Source organism: Lissotriton vulgaris, chromosome 2_1 (assembly GCF_964263255.1).
Source record: "Lissotriton vulgaris chromosome 2_1, aLisVul1.2, whole genome shotgun sequence".
In the NCBI taxonomy this organism is placed as follows: domain Eukaryota; kingdom Metazoa; phylum Chordata; class Amphibia; order Caudata; family Salamandridae; genus Lissotriton; species Lissotriton vulgaris.
The window spans coordinates 1,027,744,341-1,027,764,368 of record NC_141687.1 but is presented as its reverse complement, the minus strand read 5'-3'; the positions used below and the strand labels follow the sequence as shown (position 1 = coordinate 1,027,764,368).

Here is a 20,028-nt window from a genome sequence, read left to right as displayed (position 1 = left end):
ACAACCATTCCTATGCAAGTTAATACATTCGGTTTACATTTATTTTGTGTGGATGTCCTGAAAATCTCATTTGGGTCTCCTCCCCTGGACCTACGTTGGACACCCATGCTCTAGATGCATACTTAATCTGAAGCATTTGAACAATGGTCTAATTGCTGGAATGTACTCAAAGTTCTGAATTTTTCTAAAAAGTGCATATAAGGAAGAACCCCTGATGCGCACAGTTTCAGGATAGACATTTGAATAAAACAAGGAAAACATTTTTTTTTTTTTACAAATCGCTTACTAACTTCAGTTTTTTTACGTGCTTCCATGGCTTTCATAAGCATCACATGCTGCCTCCTCCTCTCTCGTTCCTATTGAGAACACATATAATTAGAGCAGACCAACAAAAATGTAACAATTAAAAAAGGCTTAGTTAAAACGGCAACAGGTTTAGAATGGACAGACAATGGCAAAGTAAATATTAAAGACAATGATGGCCAAGTTTGCACACGTTTTAGTTGAAGTTTAGAAAGCATGTACAAGAACAATCAAAAGCATAACAGTAAAGCAATGAACATGAAGGCAGTGTACAACAAGCATACAAAATGTACTCATGGTCAATAACAAAATGATGCTCTTTTATAAGCTGGCAGAACACAAAGCATAATGGTTGGCCAGAAAAGGTAAATAGCTTTATGCCCATTATAACCTGCTGCCTGCTAAATAGGGCGCTGATTATTAAGAAGCTGGTCTGACCATTTTTAAGAATTATATATTGTACTTCCATTTTTTACTTGTTTATTTGGGCAATAGAATATATTCTAACTAAGCAAAGTATATTACAAATCCAAAACCAAGCCAGTTGTTTTAGAAATGGATAAGTGAAAATTAATGATGGTTCATATTAAACCATAGCTAATATAGAATTTATAATCCAGTTGTGACCGTCCCTTGATGCAATGCATAAAGCCACAAAAGTTGCACCATCAACAACACTGTTAAATGTACTTAAGTGACGCATGGGGTAGCAAACAAAACAAAGTTCTTTAACTTCATTTGAAGTATTCAAGTTTGGGACCCAAAATACCTCATTCGAAATCAGGTACTGAAACGATATTTAAACAGTAGTCATTGGATCACAAGTATATGAAATATATTTCTCAAAATCGAACCCAATATACAATGCAATATGTATATTTAGTAAACATGACAAACAGAATGTTTCAAAACAACAATGCGTGTTTTGGTGTTTTAGTCAACACAGCCTTAAATGTGGATTGCTGTTACAGAGAAAATATTGAGACAAGCTACATTTGTAACGACAGATAGCAGATGTGTGCAATGCACTGTGCTGTGAAGCCATGCAGCAAAATGTAATATGACAGCAGCCAATGCTACATTTTATGCATTGCTATGACAACCATATCACAACCAAATCACGATGCGGTGTTAGATGAACAAAAATAAACATACCCATACCATATCTAGTCTATGTCTCTCCAACTCCTGGCAGAAAGAGTTGGCACATCATTATGAAAAAGAAATCACAGTCATAAAACCATTTCAACAAGAAATTCCCGCCACTCCCCAATATTACCCAATTACCAAAGCATGACAATACAATTTATAATTAAAGCAAAAACTTGGTCTACTTTAATGATAAAAAATAAACTTGGAGTATTTACCATTACATTATTTTTCATAACATTTTAAGACTGATAAGAAAATAAGATTTGACCGCCAAGCATATGTACATACCTGATGTTTCAAAATGATTGCCTGTTGCCTTCTTAGTTCCTTCTCCTATGGTACAAGGAAAGAAAGACAGTGTAAAGCAACACAAGAAAACTATGCATGAGCTACAATTAATTCAACCGTATAATGTGCATCAAGGAATACTGCTTTTTCGATATGCAATGATGAGAAATCAGTCTCTGTGATGAGTACAAAATGGCCCATGTGATCCTCTTTACAGATTTATTGTAAACTGTTCAATAACACTAAACGGGGCCAACAAATCATATATATATATATATATATATATATATATATATTATATATATATATATACACACATACATATATATATATATGCATAGTTGCACACACACTTCCAGTCAAACATACAGACATTTTTTCAATCAGTGAACTTCATCATTCTCTTTTTAAATGGGATTTTAAACTTAAATTTGCATTAGCAAACATTGTTTTTCTTGCAGATCAAAGTTAGGTTTGGCATTTTCTTCACTACATTAGAAGAATAATCAAATATTTAAAAAAAAAACTAAATAAGTACCTTTTTTAACAGACATAGGAATATTGTGTTGGTATATGCATGTGATTTGGCCAGCATTTATCAAGACTTCATAAGATTATCAATAATAACCTAGACATATTTTTCAATGTACAAGTAGTACTTGCACATCAAATAAACCCATTAAATATAATTTATTTTCATGCAAAATGGACATTTGGAAAGATGTAAAACTCAGTTTCTCTAAACTAACCTTTATTCGTTTCTCGGCCTCCATTAATTTGGCATTTGCCGCTTCTTCCTTCTTTTTCTGTTTAGCCTGTGCATGCAAAACAGGTCTCAATGTCATGCAACAGCACAACTACAACCTGAAAACAATCTCAGACTTGAAAGAAAACTTCACATCCAAATTGTTACATTACACATTCAGAACTTCAGAAAGGAATAACTGATTTTTTCAAAATTGCCTCACTTGCCCCAGCATGATGAAGTGCTACAATATCAAAACCTGAAATGTTTTTCTTTTTTTAATAAAAAATAACATACTGTTTTCACAGGCACGTCATCTCTATATAAAATAATAGTTATAAACTTACAAAGAATAAATAGTACATTGACAGTGTCAGGATAGAAAGCAGTGCAGGTCAATTTATTACGAAAGGTTCTCACACAGAATGCTTAAAGCATATATGGAATCATAAGACAAATGGACTTTTACCATCTCTGATCACTGTAGTGAATAAAGGTCAGTAAAATTCACTAGGTTGCAGATTATACAGTCCTTCGGCAAAGCTAAAGACAACAAGTTATTTTGTAGCCAGCATTGCAGCATACTAAACATCAGGAGTGACAATAGCATCACTAGATACTTAAAGGTTTGAGGCTTTTGGCCGTTTACATTTCAGGTGCTACACAAGATGTAAGCTTGGAATGTATGCATCTCATATATTCACAATGGATTATCTATAGCTCAAAAGTCCATTAGAAATAAGGACTAAGCTGGGGTGGCAGCAGTCCTTGCTGCTACTTGCTATAACAATTAAGTCTATCACAGAGATTTTGAAGGTGAAACAAAGGTGTGATGAAACAACCGTTAAAAGGTACTAAAAATATCCTTTTGTACTTTTTTATTTAGATGCTATTAGCAAACCTAAAACAACTTCCGTAATATACTGCGCTGATGATTGACACAAGTATGCAACAGATCAGCATGCGGAAGGACTGAAACCTTTCTGCACTGTGGGGCCCATTCTATGCAGAGCAAGTATGCAGTGAAATGCTCTAAGTGCCAGAAATGCAAACCAAGAGAGGTATTTGGATTGTGCTAACTACTCCATTCAGGGCTAAGTCAGAAGAGACGGTGCAGTCATCCAACAATGGCACCAATATCTACATTTGCCAATCTTTACAAAAAAACCGATCTGAAACACCATTTTCATGTTCGCATTCGCAAGCCCCGTTTTGATATTTTCACCCACGTTCTCATTACTGTTAGACCCAGTGAGTAGGAGGCACAAATAATTTTTGCCCTGGCAACAGATAAAAGTAACCCGAATAACAAAAAAAGTGGGATCTAGTTATTTTCCATAGGATGGAATCACATTGTCAACCTTTCGTTTAGCTGCCAACCCAAAGAAGAAAGGCTTCTCTCCAGCAGAATGCAACCACCCTACAATCCCACAACTTGTGCCAGATATCTGCTCACTTTGCCAGCAGCAGCTCCTCCACTAAGGCGGAGGAGTATCGCACCACTTCTTTAAGAGCAGTGCAGAAGAAATACTTAAATGACAATAACAATGTTTATTTTATTAGCATTGCGCTTGCAGTTGCACTGCAGCCAGGTTAGGGTAGGGCTGGGCTCCCGTGACCCAGAGGGAGGAGGAGTGGTTGCTGCACTTTAAGGGCTTGGCGGTTTGGCCAGCCTTCTTGGGCCACCCAAACCGTCATGCGTACTTTGCATGCTCTCCACCAGCTGTAACGCACAGCCTGGGTGAATAACATGCACAGTCGCCCATGTCCCTCTTTGACCGCTGAACCACAGCGTTCAGACCAATCACAACGCTGCTGTAACACGGTGGTGTGATTGGCTAGGGGAGTCTGGTAGCCTGTGTGCTTCAAGGTTCAGGAGAGGCGGTGGCTGGCGACCAACAGGTAAGTTTTATTTTTTATTCCCCCACCCCTGTTGTCACATTCACACATTTGCCCTACTGTGTTAGACCCATACCTATCCCATCACTAGGAACTCCTACACCTGGAAAAACATGATTATACCATCTGGGTATATATTTTATAAATATTTCTTTGTTCTCATTTGACAAATTTATTTACAGCCCTCTGTACTTTCTGTATTATAGCAGTGGGTCAATGTACAACAACAGAGCACTGTCAGTTATGGATTTCTCTGTGATCCGGTCGGAGTAAGGATTGTCTATGATGAGCAACACTTGCTCAACTGTCTTCTGAACTTCATAAGGTACAAAGATATTTCAACTTGCTTGCCACTTGTAGATCGTCTTGTAATCTAGATATCTCTTTTATTTGGGCTTTCATCCTTACTGCTAGCACCTCCAATCTCCAATGGGGGGAAAACATCAGTGAAGGCGGTGTAGTGGGGCTGGATGTCTTGCACAGGTGATACGTTTTCAGTACTGGGAAGGGGTAAGGTAACATTATCGGCACACTGTTAAATTGTAAGTGTAGAAGACTTGTTTTTAACCCTTCTTTTGACCTCTCTAGATGCATCCGTAGGACACCTTTAGCTTTACATACCAGAAATTGATGTAATGCTGAATATTTCAAAGTTTTTATCTAACTACGCCTCTTTCTTTTCTCATCTCTTCCGGTGTCTTAATGCTTCTCTCTAGGATGGTTTGGATGGGCAAGTGACCTTTCTATCTGCCTAATTGTGGACATAGACCTACACATTAACCACCTGCTGTTTGTGGCAGACAGACAACTGTTAACAACATTCACCTGGGTTATGTAACTAAACACTAGTTAGAGAAAAAGATTTACCTAAGTACCACTTAGAAATAGTTCTGAAATACAATCCAGGGAGGTTGCAATTGGAAAGTGCATTTAACTGGTTACTGAAGTAGCTACAGTAGTAGCTGAAGGACCACCGCATGTGCTGCCTTGCAATCTGTCAGTGCTGGTCAAACACACTTTGTCATGCATGTCACATAGACCACGCAATAAAGTTAAGAGTGGAGGTAATAACAGTAAATGGATATAGTTGGGAAAGATTAAAGAGTTGAACAATATAAGTGGCTTTGTAACTGTGTGATCAGGCAGGAAAGTATGTGCAGTGGAGCTAATTGAATGTAATGTTAGAATTTACGGAGACCAGTATCTCCCACTAACAGAGATGGGTGTCAGTTATTTTATTATTCACTTGTACCCACGCGCCAAACACTCAGCAGGCATCAGGTAGTTAAGACTGGATCGGTTGTATACAGCAGTACATCTTCTGTGTCTTGCAAAACACCATACAGAGTGCCACAGGGCATTAATCAGTGGTCTGTAAATCTAATGATCATAATCTCTGCCAGCTACTCTGGAAGACACGTAACAGTGACAAAAAATGAGGTCATGCCAGGTACTAGTATGTATCGTTTTCACTCTGAAAACAAGTTCGCTTTTTTTCTGGTACATTCAACCCCTATAAAATTTGATTCACAGCACAAACTGTATGAATGCAAGGTTAGGATCACAGAAAGTCAATGGTGCCAATTGACTTCTATGTAACAAGGATGCCATTGGCTCAGACACTCTTCTTGTGCCCTCAGCAAGAGAAGCAACCTGGCACTTGACATGATATATACGCCTCCCAGTATAAAGCATGCCTGGTCTTGATAAACCGTACTGAAGATCAGAGGATGAGCCTAATGGCCACTAAGCGAGGATATTTGCATCTAAGCTTAGTTGGTAACAACCACTATACGGTTAATCCTTGCTGGTAAAGAGTAATTGAAAGACCACTATTGTGTGTAAATCATCTGGTACAAAGAAACAGAAGGAGGCACCCCAAGGAAAATATTCAAATACTGGTTCTTTGAATTACGTGAGGTAGATTTATTATCAGTACACAGGATTGTTGATATATATCTTGAAAGAAATTAATCAATGCTCCATTCCTGTGGTTAGCCAAAGATGTCCTGCAAGGTCGGAGGCATTTGTGTGCATTTAATCGGGGAGCATAACCCGCTCTCACCCAAGGATTGAACCTTGAAGTCACTAGATGGAAGGATCTAGAGCACAGGAGGCAAGAAGGGTATTACGACCACCTCTTGCAGACTTGAAAGGAAATAAAAAAATTGCAGTCACACTAACAGCAGCATTTTGAGAATTATTGCACTATTTTAAACAGTATTCAATGCACTTTGCTCGTATTCTGGTACTTACCTTTTCGTGCATTATGGGACATAGAGGACTACGAACAGCTTGAGTCCACAAGCAACAGCTGTGAGTGTCTATGCTTAGGGCCAACCAAGCCGAAACACGTCAGATTATTAACCAGTACGTCTGTCCATAAATAACTCTTGTGCTTTGGCATCTTTCCTGTTGAACATACACGCACATCTCATTCACATTTTTTTTTTTAGAATTTCAAATTATATATATATATATGTTACATATAACCCTTAACACCTTCTTTATTGTTTAGATTTACTTAATGTTTTTATGGATCCTTTAAACAACGTTTCGTGGTGTTTGTCGTCTTTTGGGCAGGGGAGGGGGTAGGGGGGGAGGGGGCGGGGGGAGAAGAGTTTTATATAGCACGAACTAGACCCGAAGGTATCAGAGGACTTTATATGAGCACAAGTTGCGTTACAGATGGACACATTCATTTTTGTTAAGCACCTGAGTCACAGGAAGTTGAGCATAGTGTCCCTGTCGAGATTCGAACCCGGTTCACCAGCTTCGAGGTCGACCACGCAGACGTTAGGCCATATCTTCTCCTATTCATGCTTTTCTTATCCACGTATTTATTACAGATATTTTCTTTTGCTTCCCTATTATATTTGTTAGAAGGTGGTTCTGACCATCTAAGCCGCCGGGATTGTTCGCTTTTTGAACACCTAATTTTTGAGCTTTTACTGTGGGAGAGCCTCATAAATTGGGACTCACGCACAGTGAACTCATGATGAAAGGGACTGCATGTGGATTTTACCTGTGTGCCCCTGGTGAGAGTAGGCCGCTGCACTGCAGCCGGAGTAAGGGGCACCGGGCTGCTTACATGCAGACACGTGTGTACATGCATGTGCACACGGGTAGGGGAGATTGCTGGCGTGCGCAGCCCAGGAGAAATTACAGATTGAATGATGTGGCAGGAATTATGCAGAGCTGGGTGGTGTCATGGATGGTGTCATGGAATAGGCTTTATACTATGGGACGAAACATGTAAGGGAAAGTTAGTGTGCTTTACTGTTTTCACTGAAGGACTACTTCATTATTCTCCTATGAGGATGGGGATCACATGGGATAGTTTCACTTCCCTAGGGCCTACAAACTCATGCACTAAAGTCCACTGTAACATAGGTGAGAAGAAGTATTCTGCTGAATTCAAAACCATAGATGTACTGCTTATGGGTCATCCAGAAATGTCATATTCCTCTGACTCAGCTCATAACCAGAGCCTGGCTGGGGCAGACCCTGCCAGGAGACTAGAGTAATGAACTTCCTCCCCAAGCTGCAGCATCAGAGGCCTAGCCCTTCACGACAAGCATTCCAAGGGCACATGTCTTCTCTACAAAAGGGAGAGAAGAGGGGGTGGATCTACAGGTTAATCCATCAGCAGCTGTTACCTGGTTCCAGGCACCAATCTGCTCTGGAGAGAAGGGGGGAAGGGGCTTTCAGAGACCATGAGGCATGAGACCCCTGGACGACACCATTTTGAACTAACCCAGAGGCCTGGGCAGGAAGGAGGAAACAGGGGCAGAGAAGTGAGGTGTCGCTGTTTGATGGTGCAAGCAGAGACTTCCTGCCAGCCCCCTCCAAATTCTTTTAAAAGAGCTTGCACAGGAAGAGGAGCTCTCTCTGGGGTGTGGTCTGCTGAGGAATACTGGAGCTGGAGCCTTGCGCCATGAGCAACTTGACGGAAGAACCTCTAGACTGACCCAGGACCCTGACTTGCACCACAAGGGGGGGAACAGTGAGCAGAAGCCTGGGCCTCTGCGCAAGGAGAAGAGAGGCTCAGGAAGAGAGCCAGGCAAAAGGCTGGCGCAGAGAGCCAGTGAAGACCTGCCCTGATAAATTCACCCTCACCGAGAACAGAAGGGCGAAACAAAGTGCTCCCAGTGGCTGGGGGGCGCCATCAGGAGCCAGAAGAGGCTAAATGGAGCAGATCGGCTGCCTGAGGCCAGGATACGTCACTCCGGAAGGTAGGTGACCTTTGACCTCAGCAAGGACCAATAAAGAAGCGCGTGGGGCTCCGCCGCCGGTCCAAGATGTGCCCCTTGTGTGGGTCAGGCCCCAGGTGTTGCCCCCACAATAAGTTAAGTCGGGGCGCCATTGCGCTCCCTGTGAAACTGCCCGAATGGGGTGCCAGGAGCCCACCCTGGCCCTTGATGAGAGCGGAGGGAGGGGAGCGCCGTTGCGGCCCCCTCTAGGACAAAAGAAGCCGGGGAGTGCTGTTTCGCTCCCCGCGACAAATTCCCAGGGGCCCTGGATTTCAACTCCAGGCCCGTCGCTCCGAAGACAAGCCGGGGAGTGCCGTTGTGCTCCACGTGAAGACTGCCATGGGGCCCAGGACCCCAAGTCAGAGCACCGAAGACAGACGCCGAAGCGCGCCATTGAGCTCCTGTGAAGACCTTCAAGGGGGAGAGGCCAAGGATCCCAACTCCGGGCCCCAGTGTGCCCGGCGCAGGTAGGGGAGTGCGGCTGCACTCCCCCGTGGCTGGAGGAAGGCGGGGGTGTGCTGTTGCACTCCCCGAGGTCCGGCCGGACCGGCAGGAGTCTCCATGTCTGCCCGCAGGAGCGGGCAGACCAGACCAGAGAGGCCGGCTCCCGCGGCAGCACAGGAGGGTGCTGGCCAGTCGGAGAGCCGGCGGGAGCCAGCAGGGGTGGGCTACCCGAGCAGCTCTCTAACGAGGAAGAAAGGCAGGGTGCCCAGGTGGGACAAGCCCCCGAAAAGAGGAGAAGAGCCGCCAGGGGAGGGCTCCCTAGACTCACCAAGCTCACCTGGGCAGGCCCCACGCAGAACCCCACCGATGGGCTGATGCAGTGCAGGGCCTCGCGACTCTCCAGGGAGCAGACGCTCATCAAAAACGCAATAGATGGGGGAAGAGCGCCCCCCCTTAATGCTTTGCAGAGCCTGATCAGGCCTACAGGAAAAGGCCTGTTTTTCAGCGTGTGGTGACCCCAGGAGGAGGGGGTCCCCGCCAGTCAGGGGGAGCTGCAGGAGCAACGCAGTCTCTCCCAACACAAAGGGGAAAGTCCCTCCCCCCCCCTTTAAGTCTCTGGGGACTCCAAGGAAATACCCTCTCAAGGGCTCAGCCAACATTCAAAGCATCCTGGGGCTGAAGGTGTTCCGGGGACTACACCATGGTATGGAGGGCTGAGCTGGGGCTGTCTGGAGAAGGGCATCCCCTGGAGGTGAAGAGGTGTAATTGCACGACAAGTGCATTTACCAATATTATTTCTTTGTGAGGGACTGAAAGTCACATGTGTTTTATGAAGTACCTGTGTAAGGTGAAGTAATAAGCCAAGTGGGATTATGTTGCTGGTGATTCCTGCTAGGGTGACTGGCTGTAAATGCTTAATACTGTGATTTTAACTGTGACACCTTTTAGAGACTTTAATTGCAATGCATTAAAACAGTTATCAACTATGATGAGTACTGTCATTCTAAGTGATGCCCAAACATGCATTCTTGCTACTGAGTTAGGTGAAGGACAACCCAGATTGTTAGCCACTAAGATGTAGAGGTGCATACTGTACGGTCAGTATGAGATGCTCAGTCAGGGTTATGTGTCACCAGGGCAGGGGTACCTATTTTAAATGCTTGTTGAGATAATGGGGTGCGTCGCCACTTGGCGCAAAGTAAACAGCTTATGTATATTTGTAAATTGGTGCATAGTTTTGAGTAGTGTGTGTGGTTAGTAAATGTACCCTTCCTTTTATAAAGCAAAGTACAGACTGGACAATCAATTATTGAGTGTTATTGTCTGTGTACTGGTAAATAGCGATTACTAGCCTACACCACCTCCCTTGAGTTAGACTGCTCTGCAACGCTACCATTCGAGAGTCATGCGCTACAATGGTGTGTGTGTGGTTCCCAGTGAAGGACAAATGTAGTCATGTTATTTGTGCAAGCCTCACAGATACTGCCTTGTTTTCCAACAATATTATACTATTTACTCTTGCTGTCCATTATGTGTCCCTCTCTCTCTATCAATCTACACATAATTAAGAGTTAGCAACAGTGACTCCGAACTTATGGTTCAGTAACATTTTCAACGGAAAATTGCTATTTTGGATTGCCAGTAAATTTGGGTCCATTTGTCAAATCTGCATGAAACACACTCCTAGCAAAACTGGCTAAGGCCCTACATGCCAAATTTGGTGCAGATCAGAGGAGAAGAAAAAGTTAAAGGCCAGCAGAAGGCTCAGTGGTGTCTTATCTGGATGTGTTGCCTTGGAGACAGTCAAGGCAGTCGAAATAAAGAGGAACATTTGTAGGAAGATGGCTCTGTATATACTATACTAGTTATAGTGTGCAGAGAGTCCAGTGGATCCCCAAAGGCTTACAGAGGTAAAAGTAGATAATATCTTACTCTCTATTTGTGGTAGTGTGGGCGAGCAGCAAGGCTGTACCAGAGGGTAGAGTTCAGCATTTATCTTACACACTCAGCGAAGAAATTATGTCACACACTGAACTCAGACCAAATGTTTGTATCGAAAATATTTCTTTGTTGTATTTTATTTATAGAACCAAGCAGGACCTGGTGCAGGTAAATATGATTGTCAAGACAGATTGTTTAAAAGCAAGGTAGATGAAGAATTACTTTTCTTACAGGATTGTAGAAAAGTGTAAATAATGCTGTAATTACTCTTGGATTACTTTTCAGGATTACTTTTTCTACTGTGTGATATGCCTAAATATCACACTGGGACATTTCCTGGATAAAAGGTAAGTATGTCAGTTTTTGTCAAAACACAGTTTCTTGGGGTCCCATACAATACAACCTTTTCACAGAAACGCAGTTAATGCAGTCCTATGGGAGAAAGGAAAATGCTACTTACCAGTATGCATCTGTTCTTGGTATGTAGGGCTGCAGAACCACACACTATAGCATTAGATCACCATCTGGTGATGGGCCCGGATTACACTTTGTTGTTGTCTTGGAAGAGTCTTTGTCTGTTGGGTAACTCCTTCCTTAGTTCGTAGTGCGCATCGGCATCGACTCCATCCTCAGATTGTTTCCGCCAGTGGGCAAATGATGGAGTTTGTATGAATACAGGTAAAGATGTCCATGTGTTGTGTATCTAAATAAGATAATACTGGAAACAGATACAGGTAGCCGGGGAGGTGGGTGTGGGTCTGCAGCCCTTCATGCCAAGAACAGATGCATACTGGTAAGTAGCATTTTCCGTTCGAGACATATGGGCTGCAGACCACACACTATAGCATAGATTACACAGCAGTTTCTCCCTTAGCGGCGACCACCCGTATCTGTTGCAGTAGTTTGAAATAATGTTTTGAGTACAGCCTGGCCCACATTTGCTTGTTGTTTTGCTTGCACATCTACACAGTAGTGTTTTGTAAATATGTGCAGAGTAGACCATGTAGCTGCTTTACAGATGTCATCTAATGGTATGTTTCCTAGAAATGCCATAGATGCTCCTAATTTGCGGGTAGAATGAGCTCTAGGAGGAATGGATAAAGTGCGTTTTGCCTTTTGGTATAAAAATTGTATGCACTTAACAATCCATCTTGCAATGCCTGATTTAGAAATAGAATTGCCTTTATGTGGAGATGAAAAGGACACAAACAGTTGTTTAGTTTTACGAAATGGTTTTGTCCTATCAATGTAGTATAGAAGTGCTCTTTTTACATCTAATGTATGTAGAGCTCTTTCTGCAATCGTTTGCGGTAGGGGAAAAAACACTGGCAACTTAATAGATTGGTTGAGGTGAAATGGTGAAATGACCTTTGGTAGAAAACTTTGGATTTGTCTTAAGAACCAGTTTATTGTGATGAAGTTGTATAAATTGTTCCTGAATTGTTAATGCCTGAATCTCACTTACCCTCCTCAGTGAGGTAATTGCTACTAGAAAGGCCACTTTCCATGTAAGGAACTGTAATTAACACTTATGTAATGGTTGAAAAGGTGGACCCATAAGTCTGGTGAGAACAATGTTGAAATTCCATACTGGCGAAGGTGGAATTCTGGGAGGAATTATTCTCTTGAGTCCTTTCATAAACGCTTTGATTGCAGGTACACTAAACAATGACAAATGTTGTCTGTTTTGGAGATATGCTGCTATAGCAGCAAGATGTAACCTGATTGAAGAGTATGCTAGATTAGATCTTAGCAGATGTAATAGATAGCAAATGATGTTTTTTATGGAAACATCTAGTGGGTTGATGTTGGTATTTGTGCAATACACCGCAAACCTCTTCCACTTTGCTGCATAGCATGCTCTAGTGGTAGGATGTCTTGCTTCTTTAATTACACTCATGCAATCAATTTAGATATCTGAATTCTAACACCTCAGGAGCCAGATCGCTAGATTGAGCTGAATTGGGTCTGGATGAATTATCTCTCCATGGTTCTGTTTAACAGATGTGGTGAGATTTTTAATTTGTGATGTGGTACTACTGAGAGATCTAGCAGTGTGGTGTACCACGGTTGCCTTGCCCACGTTGGTGCTATGAGAATCAATGTGAGAGAATGTTGCTGCAGCTTGCGTACCACTAATGGAATGGAGAGGTGGAAAAGCGTACGCAAATTTGTTCGACCAGTTCATCCATACCACATTGCCTTTGGATAATGGGTGTGGGTATCTTGCGGTGAAGCTTGGGCATTTCGAGTTTTGATGTGTGGCAAACAGGTCTATGTCTGGTTGACCCCACATTTGAAAGAATGGCAAAAGAACTTGAGGATGAAGTTCCCATTTGTGTATCTGTTGTCTTTGACGACTTAACAGATCTGCCACTTGATTGTGAACTCCTGGTAGATGTTCTGCTAGCAGGTAAATGTTTTGAGGAATAGCCCACCTCCATATGCTCTGCGCCTGCTGGGAGAGCTGTAGGGTGTGCTTTTGCTTTTGAATGTAGTACATAGCTGTCATATTGTCCGTGCGGATTAGTACAGCTTTGTTTGACAGGTAATGTTGAAACGATTTTAGAGCTAGAAAAATCGCTAGTAACTCCAGATGATTTATGTGGAGTAGTTTTTGTTTCATTGTCCATTTACCTTGTACTGTGTGTTTCTGTAAATGCGCTCCCCATCCTGTGAGGGATGCGTCTGTAGTTAGTATTATTTGTGGAACAGGCTATATAAACGGCCGGCCTTTGGAAAGGTTTTTGGTGTTCCACCATTGCAGAGAGCGACATGTTCGGTCGTCTACCACCACCAGATCTGTTATTTGTTGCTGAGCCTGATTCCATTGTTTTGCTAAGCATTCTTCTAAGGGGCGCATTTGTAGTCTTGCGTATGGTACTATGAAAATGCAAGATGCCTTCATTCCAATTAGTTGCGTAAACACTCGAGCTTGTAGCGAGTGTTGTGGCTGGAATTTCTTGATGAGATTGTGCATATTTTGAATCCTTGTTGAATTGGGATATGCTATTGCTTTGGAAGTATCCATTGTGGCACCTAGATACTGTTGAGGGAGGGACGGTTGGAGATGTGACTTCTTTTGATTTACTGTAGACCCTAATTTGTGCAGCAGACAAATCGTCTGATGCGTGTGTCTCACACATTGGTTGCATCATTTTGATCTTATTAATCAGTCGTCCAGATATGGGAAGACATGGATGTTGACCCTTCTTAAGTGTGCAGCCACCACTGCTAGACACTTTGTGAACACTCGAGGTACTATAGTTACTCCGAAGGGGAGAACTTTGATTTGGTAGTGCTTGCCTTCTAGTACAAACCGCAAGATTGGTGAATGAGAATGTGGCAGTAGGCGCCCTTGAGATCTAGAGTGGCAAGAGAGTCTCCCTTTTTTAGCAACGGTAGAACTTGTTGTATTGTGACCATATGAAAGTGGTCTGATTGTATGTACAGGTTTAGGGGTCTTAGGTCTAGAATAGGTCTGAGAGACCCGTCCTTTTAGGGAATGAGAAAATAAAGAGTAAACCCCTGTGTTTTGGTGCTGTTTTGGGACTGGTTCTATTGCATTCTTTTGCAGTAGAGATTCTACCTCCTCTCAATAGTATGAGGTGTTCCTGTGACAAGGGACGTTGTCTGGGTGGTATTGTTGGAGGAGTGGAAGGGAGCTCCAGGCAATAACCTGACTAAATTATTTGTCTCACCCACCTGTCTGTGGTGCTGGAGTTCCAGACAGGCAGGAACTGTTGTAATCTCCCCCCGACAGGAGTGGAATGGTCTGGGGATTGGAGGGAAGTCACTTATTGGGGGTAGAGGCGTTACGATTGTTGTTGCCTCTACCTCTGCTCTTATTGTAGTTTCCTCTATATCCTCCTCTATAATATTCTTTATTGGGTGAGGTTTGGTTGGGCGCTTTGTAAGAAGAGGAGGTGTTATCAGTTTGGAAACTTTTAGAGGCGCCCCTATATGAGGAGCGACGCAAAGAAGGTCTATGGGTTTGCGTTTGTAAGGCTCCCATTGATTTTGCCGTATCGGTATCTTTTTTAATCTTTTCTAGTGCAGTATCCACTGCTGGGCCGAACAGATGCTGTTGGTCAAATGGTTTGTTTAGTATACTGGTTTGTACTTCTGGTTTAAAACCAGAGATGCGTAACCATGCATGTCTGCGCATCAGTGCCCCTGTATTTATTGATCTAGATGCTGTGTCTGCAGTGTCTAGTGTGCATCTTATGGAGGTATTCCTTATAATCTTGCCCTCTTGTATTAGGTCAGAGGCCCTAGTTTTATATTGCTCTAGCAAGTGTTGCATGAGTGACTAACTCATCATAATGAGCTCTGTCATATCTTGCTAACAGAGCTTGAGTGTTAGCAATCCTACATATATTTGCAGCTTGTGAAATTATGCGTTTTCCTGAAGCATCCAGAAGCTTTGACTCTTTATCGGGGTGGAACATCCACTGTTGTCTGCGAGTTAGCTCTTTCTCGCATTTGATACTACCATTGAGTCTAGTGGCAACTGACCTTTAATATATGCTGGGTCAGTTGGAGCCGCCTTATACTTTTTCTCTAGCCTAGGGTTAATTACTCTGGCTCTAACAGGTTCTTTAAATATTTCTGGTGCGTGTCTCACCACTCCATTAAGTAGTGGTAAAGTGGTAGTGGTTTTATATGAGGATAACAGTGTGTCCATTAGAAAGTCTTCTTCTATAGGATCTGTATGTAAGTCCACCCCATGAAAAGTGGCTGCTCTGTGAATGAGCTGTGTGAACCCAATGGTGTCATCAGGAGGAGATGGCCTAGACGGATATGCCTCGTCTTGTGGTAGATCTGGTGCATTATAGTCTTCCCATGGGTCATCTGATGTCCCTGCCATATCATCTGGATTGTTAATATCATCCATTTGATGTTCACTTTCTACCTCCTGTGAAAAGATATCCCCATAGTCTTCATGTTGTGGTATGAAACTATGTGTACTGACTGGAGAATGTACAGGAGAGATGTCTACTGTCATTTCTACTTCTGGAGAAGGAATTCTTATAGGGGAAGTCTGAACATTCTTTTTAACCGCATGCGCGCTAGCGGTTTTCCCGCTGCGCGCTGAAAATTTTAAAAACCTGCGTTACGTGACAAAGCCAGCTCGTCATGCGCGTAGCGCAGGTAACGCCCATGACGAGCTGGCTTTGTCATCAGCACTGAAGGGGTTAAGAGGAACAGGTGGTGGTTTGGGATAGTCCATCTTCCTCTTTTCAGGCACTGTGTATATATGTCCAGTCTTTGGATGAATTTTAAGAGTTTTTTGCCTTAAATCAGGCTGAAAAAGCTCCTTTTTCGGCGCCGATGATCTGTTTTGGGGTCGCTAGTCTTGGACTTAACAGTCTATTGTCTTTGGAATGGGTCTTATTTTTAGTTCCGAAGGCTTTTCTGCTCTTTTCTTTGGATCTGTACTTTTCGGATCCGAAGCCTTTGTTCCTGTTTGTCTCGATTCATCTGTCTTTGGAGCCGAAACATGTTTAGATATCTGAACTGTTTTCAGGTCCGCTTTTTTAGGAACCGGAGTAGTCTTTGACTCGGAAACTCTGGAAACTTCTCTTGGCGGCAAACTTGGTTTCGGCTCGCCTACTTTCGGTACCGATGGATGTTTCGGTGGCGGTGTTGACTTTGGCTTTAGTACCTTCTGCTTTTCGGGACCGACAGACTGACTCGAGCCAGAGTCGACTGGAGGCTTTTTAATACTCTTCGCTGCCTAGCCTGAAGGTGGAGAGTCCGAAGGTTTTGGTCGGTGTGCACCTGGACCCGAAGGCGGAGGTGGAACAGGGTCGACGTTCTTACTCACGACCTTGACCAGCTGGAAGAAGATAGTCATCTTCGGATCGAATCTCCTCTCTGGAAGCTAAATCCTCTGCTTCGGAAGCGACGTCTTCTTGCTGTTCTTTGGCGTCTATTTCGATCGGCGCCTCGTCGATGATGAGGTCTGGTGTTGACGACTATGACTGCTCCATAGCTCTTCGAGCTCGACGGTCCCTGATGGTTTTCTTGGACCGGAATGAAGCGCAGTCCTCACAGTCTCGACTCTCCTGCTCTGGACCCAAGCACAGGTTGCAAACTTTATGAAGGTCAGTGTGGCGAAATTTGTGTCCACACTGAGGGCACTTCTTGAAGGGTGTTCTTTCCATGAGCCAAATCGAGAAGTGTATCCTTTCTTCGACGCAGGGTAACCGGAATCAGTGTCGAAGACTATGTCGATGATGTAGATTGATTTATGGGTTCGAAAAGAGATCGGTAACAGGACCGAACGACGAACACATCCGAGCCTGATGGCGGAAAAAAACAATCGGAGGATGGAGTCGATGCCCATGCGCACTACGATCTAAGGGAGGAGTCCCCCAACAGACAAAGACTCTTCCAAGACAACAACAAAGTGTAATCATCCGGGCCCACCACCAGATGGTAGAGCAAACAAATGCCTGTTGCACACTAAATTAAAAAGGTACAGAAGTTCGGTGTCTCAATGGACACTTTGAAATTCAAGTTTCCGCTGTCAGAGAAAACACCAATGTTTGTGTGATTCGGATCCTCTTTTATTGTGTTAAATTGGCCAGCCGACACGTGTTTCGTCGCAATGGAATACAGTAAATCTGCGACTCCTCAGGGCTGTAATTAAAGGGTGGCGGACCGCAGGTCGCTTTGCCGGTGATAATTCCGACCCGGCCCCGCTCGAGACCAGGTAAAGAGAATGGGTCCAAATCGCCATCAGTACAATTCTTTAAAATGAAGGGTTGTAGGGTGATATTGTCGTGCGGTAGGTTCTTTCCAATGGTGTAGGTATGTTGGCGTCCACTTAACAAGTCACGGGGAGTGTGGAAGCTCCCAGTAAATTAGATGCCCTGGTGTGTGGGGAAGATGGTAGGACGAGTATTCCTGCAGTGTGGTTCCGGGTACGGACCCGGAACCACACTGCAGGAATACTTATTTAACCGAACAAAGAAAGAGCGCGGCGGTACTATTGAACAAGTTACTTACCTTCGGTAACGATATATCTGTAAGAAACCGTAGTTAGTATTCGATTCCTTACCTTAGAATATCCCCAGGCGTCAGACTGGATCCGTAAACTTTTGCGCAGCAATACCCCTGCGCGTCGGTAGGCGTCGTCTACGGCTCTGCGTCCGTCGTCGGCGTCGATAGCGCTGGAATGACGTCGCCGGAGTACTTAGATGCCGCCCTCGCGCAATGACGTCAGTTCTTATACACAGCTTTTCCGCGCCAGATACGCAGAGCCATGATAGAACCAACACTGGTGACATGAAACTAGGGCCCTGAAAGGGGATGACCCTAACCCTAGATATCGGTTCGCAGAACGGGGAGGATGGGTGGGTCGGTAAGAAATCTAATACTAACTACTGTTTCTTACAGATATATCGTTACCGAAGGTAAGTAACTTGTTCATCTGAAAGAAACAGGTTAGTATTAGATTCCCTACCTTAGAATAGATACCCCAGCAATACCAACCCCGGTGGTGGGTCAGCGAACCAATAATCACACCAGTAAAGTCCTGGAGGACGGAACGGCCAAAGAAGCCATCCCTCCGGACTTGGCTGTCCAGGCAGTAGTGTCTTGCAAACGTGTGCACGAGACCCACGTAGCCGCCTGACAGATGTCCTGCAAGGGGACTCCCCGGCCCAGGGCAGTAGTAGCCGCAATGGCCCGAGTGGAATGGGCCCTCAGCCCAACAGGAGGTTCCTTTTTAGCCAAGGAGTAGCATGCCTTGATGCACAAAATGACCCATCGAGAGATGGTCCGTTTTTGCACCGCCCGTCCCTTCTTAGTGCCCATGTAACCAACAAAGAGTTGGTCATCCACCCGGAACTGGTGTGTGCGATCTAGATAGTATGAAAGCGCACGTTTTGGGTCCAGACAGTGGAGCCGCTCTTCCTCTTTAGAGGGATGCGGAGGCGGAAAGAAGGGGGGCAAGGTGATGGACTGCCCGATGTGGAAGGCTGTGACTACCTTGGGCAGGAAAGAGGGTCTTGTCCGCAACACAACCTTATCCGGATGGACACAGAGGAAAGGAGGTTTGGAAGAAAGAGCCTGGAGCTCACTCACTCTCCTGGCAGAGGTGATGGCAACCAGGAAAACAGTCTCAAGGGTAAGAAGACTGAGAGGACAGTTGTGAAGTGGCTCGAAGGGAGCGCACATCAGATAAGTTAGTACAAGGTTCAAGTCCCACTGAGGCATCACGAAAGGAACAGGGGGGAACATGAGTGATGCCCTTCAAGAACCTATTTACAATGGGGGACTTGAACAAAGATGGCTGATCAGGTAGCCTTAAGAAGACAGAAAGGGCAGAAAGGTAGATCTTGAGAGTGCCCAGAGCAGAGCCCTGCTGGGCAAGAGAAAGAAGGAAGAGGAGAACCTCAGAAAGAGGGGCATTGAGAGGATCCACAGCTTTTGCTGAGCACCATGCCACAAATCTGTTCCACCTGTAGGCGTATACCGATTTTGTGGAGGGACGCCTGGCTGCCAGAATCACAGTACAGACTTCAGGAGGCAAGTCAAATGGTCTCAACTGTCGCGGCTCAATCTCCAAGCATGGAGGTGGAGACTGGACAGGTTCGGGTGGAGGACCGTCCCCTGCTGCTCCGACAGAAGGTCCTCCTGAAGAGGCAGACGAATCGGAGGATCGACTGATATACTGAGCAGCTCGGGATACCAGTACCTTCACACCCAGTTCGGAGCCACAAGGATGACTTGGGCCCGGTCGAGCTTGATTTTCTTCAGCACTCTGGGCAGAAGTGATATAGGCGGAAAGGCGTACAACAGACCGCAACTCCACTCGCGACTAAAAGCGTCCCTGAGTGAGTGCCGCCTTGGAAATTCCAACGCGCAGAACTGATGACATTGCGTGTTCTCTTCGGTGGCGAATAGATCTAACCAAGGCTCTCCCCACTGTAGAAAGAGGCCTTGCGCCACGTCCAAGTTCAGACGTCATTCGTGATCCAACATGCACCT

At 44.3% G+C, this 20,028-nt stretch overlaps 1 protein-coding gene across 14 annotated transcripts in view; it reads right to left on the bottom strand.

Moving 5' to 3' along the window:
* Positions 1-20,028, bottom strand: part of BAZ2B (bromodomain adjacent to zinc finger domain 2B) — a 1,380,234-nt gene that overhangs the window by 652,054 nt on the left and 708,152 nt on the right. For 4 of the 14 annotated variants that reach the window (XM_086956655.1, XM_086956645.1, XM_086956651.1 and 1 more), the window contains 3 exons: positions 2,493-2,558; positions 1,744-1,788; positions 291-356 (listed from right to left, as the gene is read on the bottom strand). In XM_086956655.1, the coding sequence (XP_086812781.1) occupies positions 291-356; positions 1,744-1,788; positions 2,493-2,558 (177 nt within the window). Of the gene's footprint in view, positions 1-290; positions 357-1,458; positions 1,492-1,743; positions 1,789-2,492; positions 2,559-20,028 lie in introns of all 14 variants that reach the window. The other 10 variants (XM_086956644.1, XM_086956650.1, XM_086956657.1 and 7 more) reach the window with 5 other exon arrangements.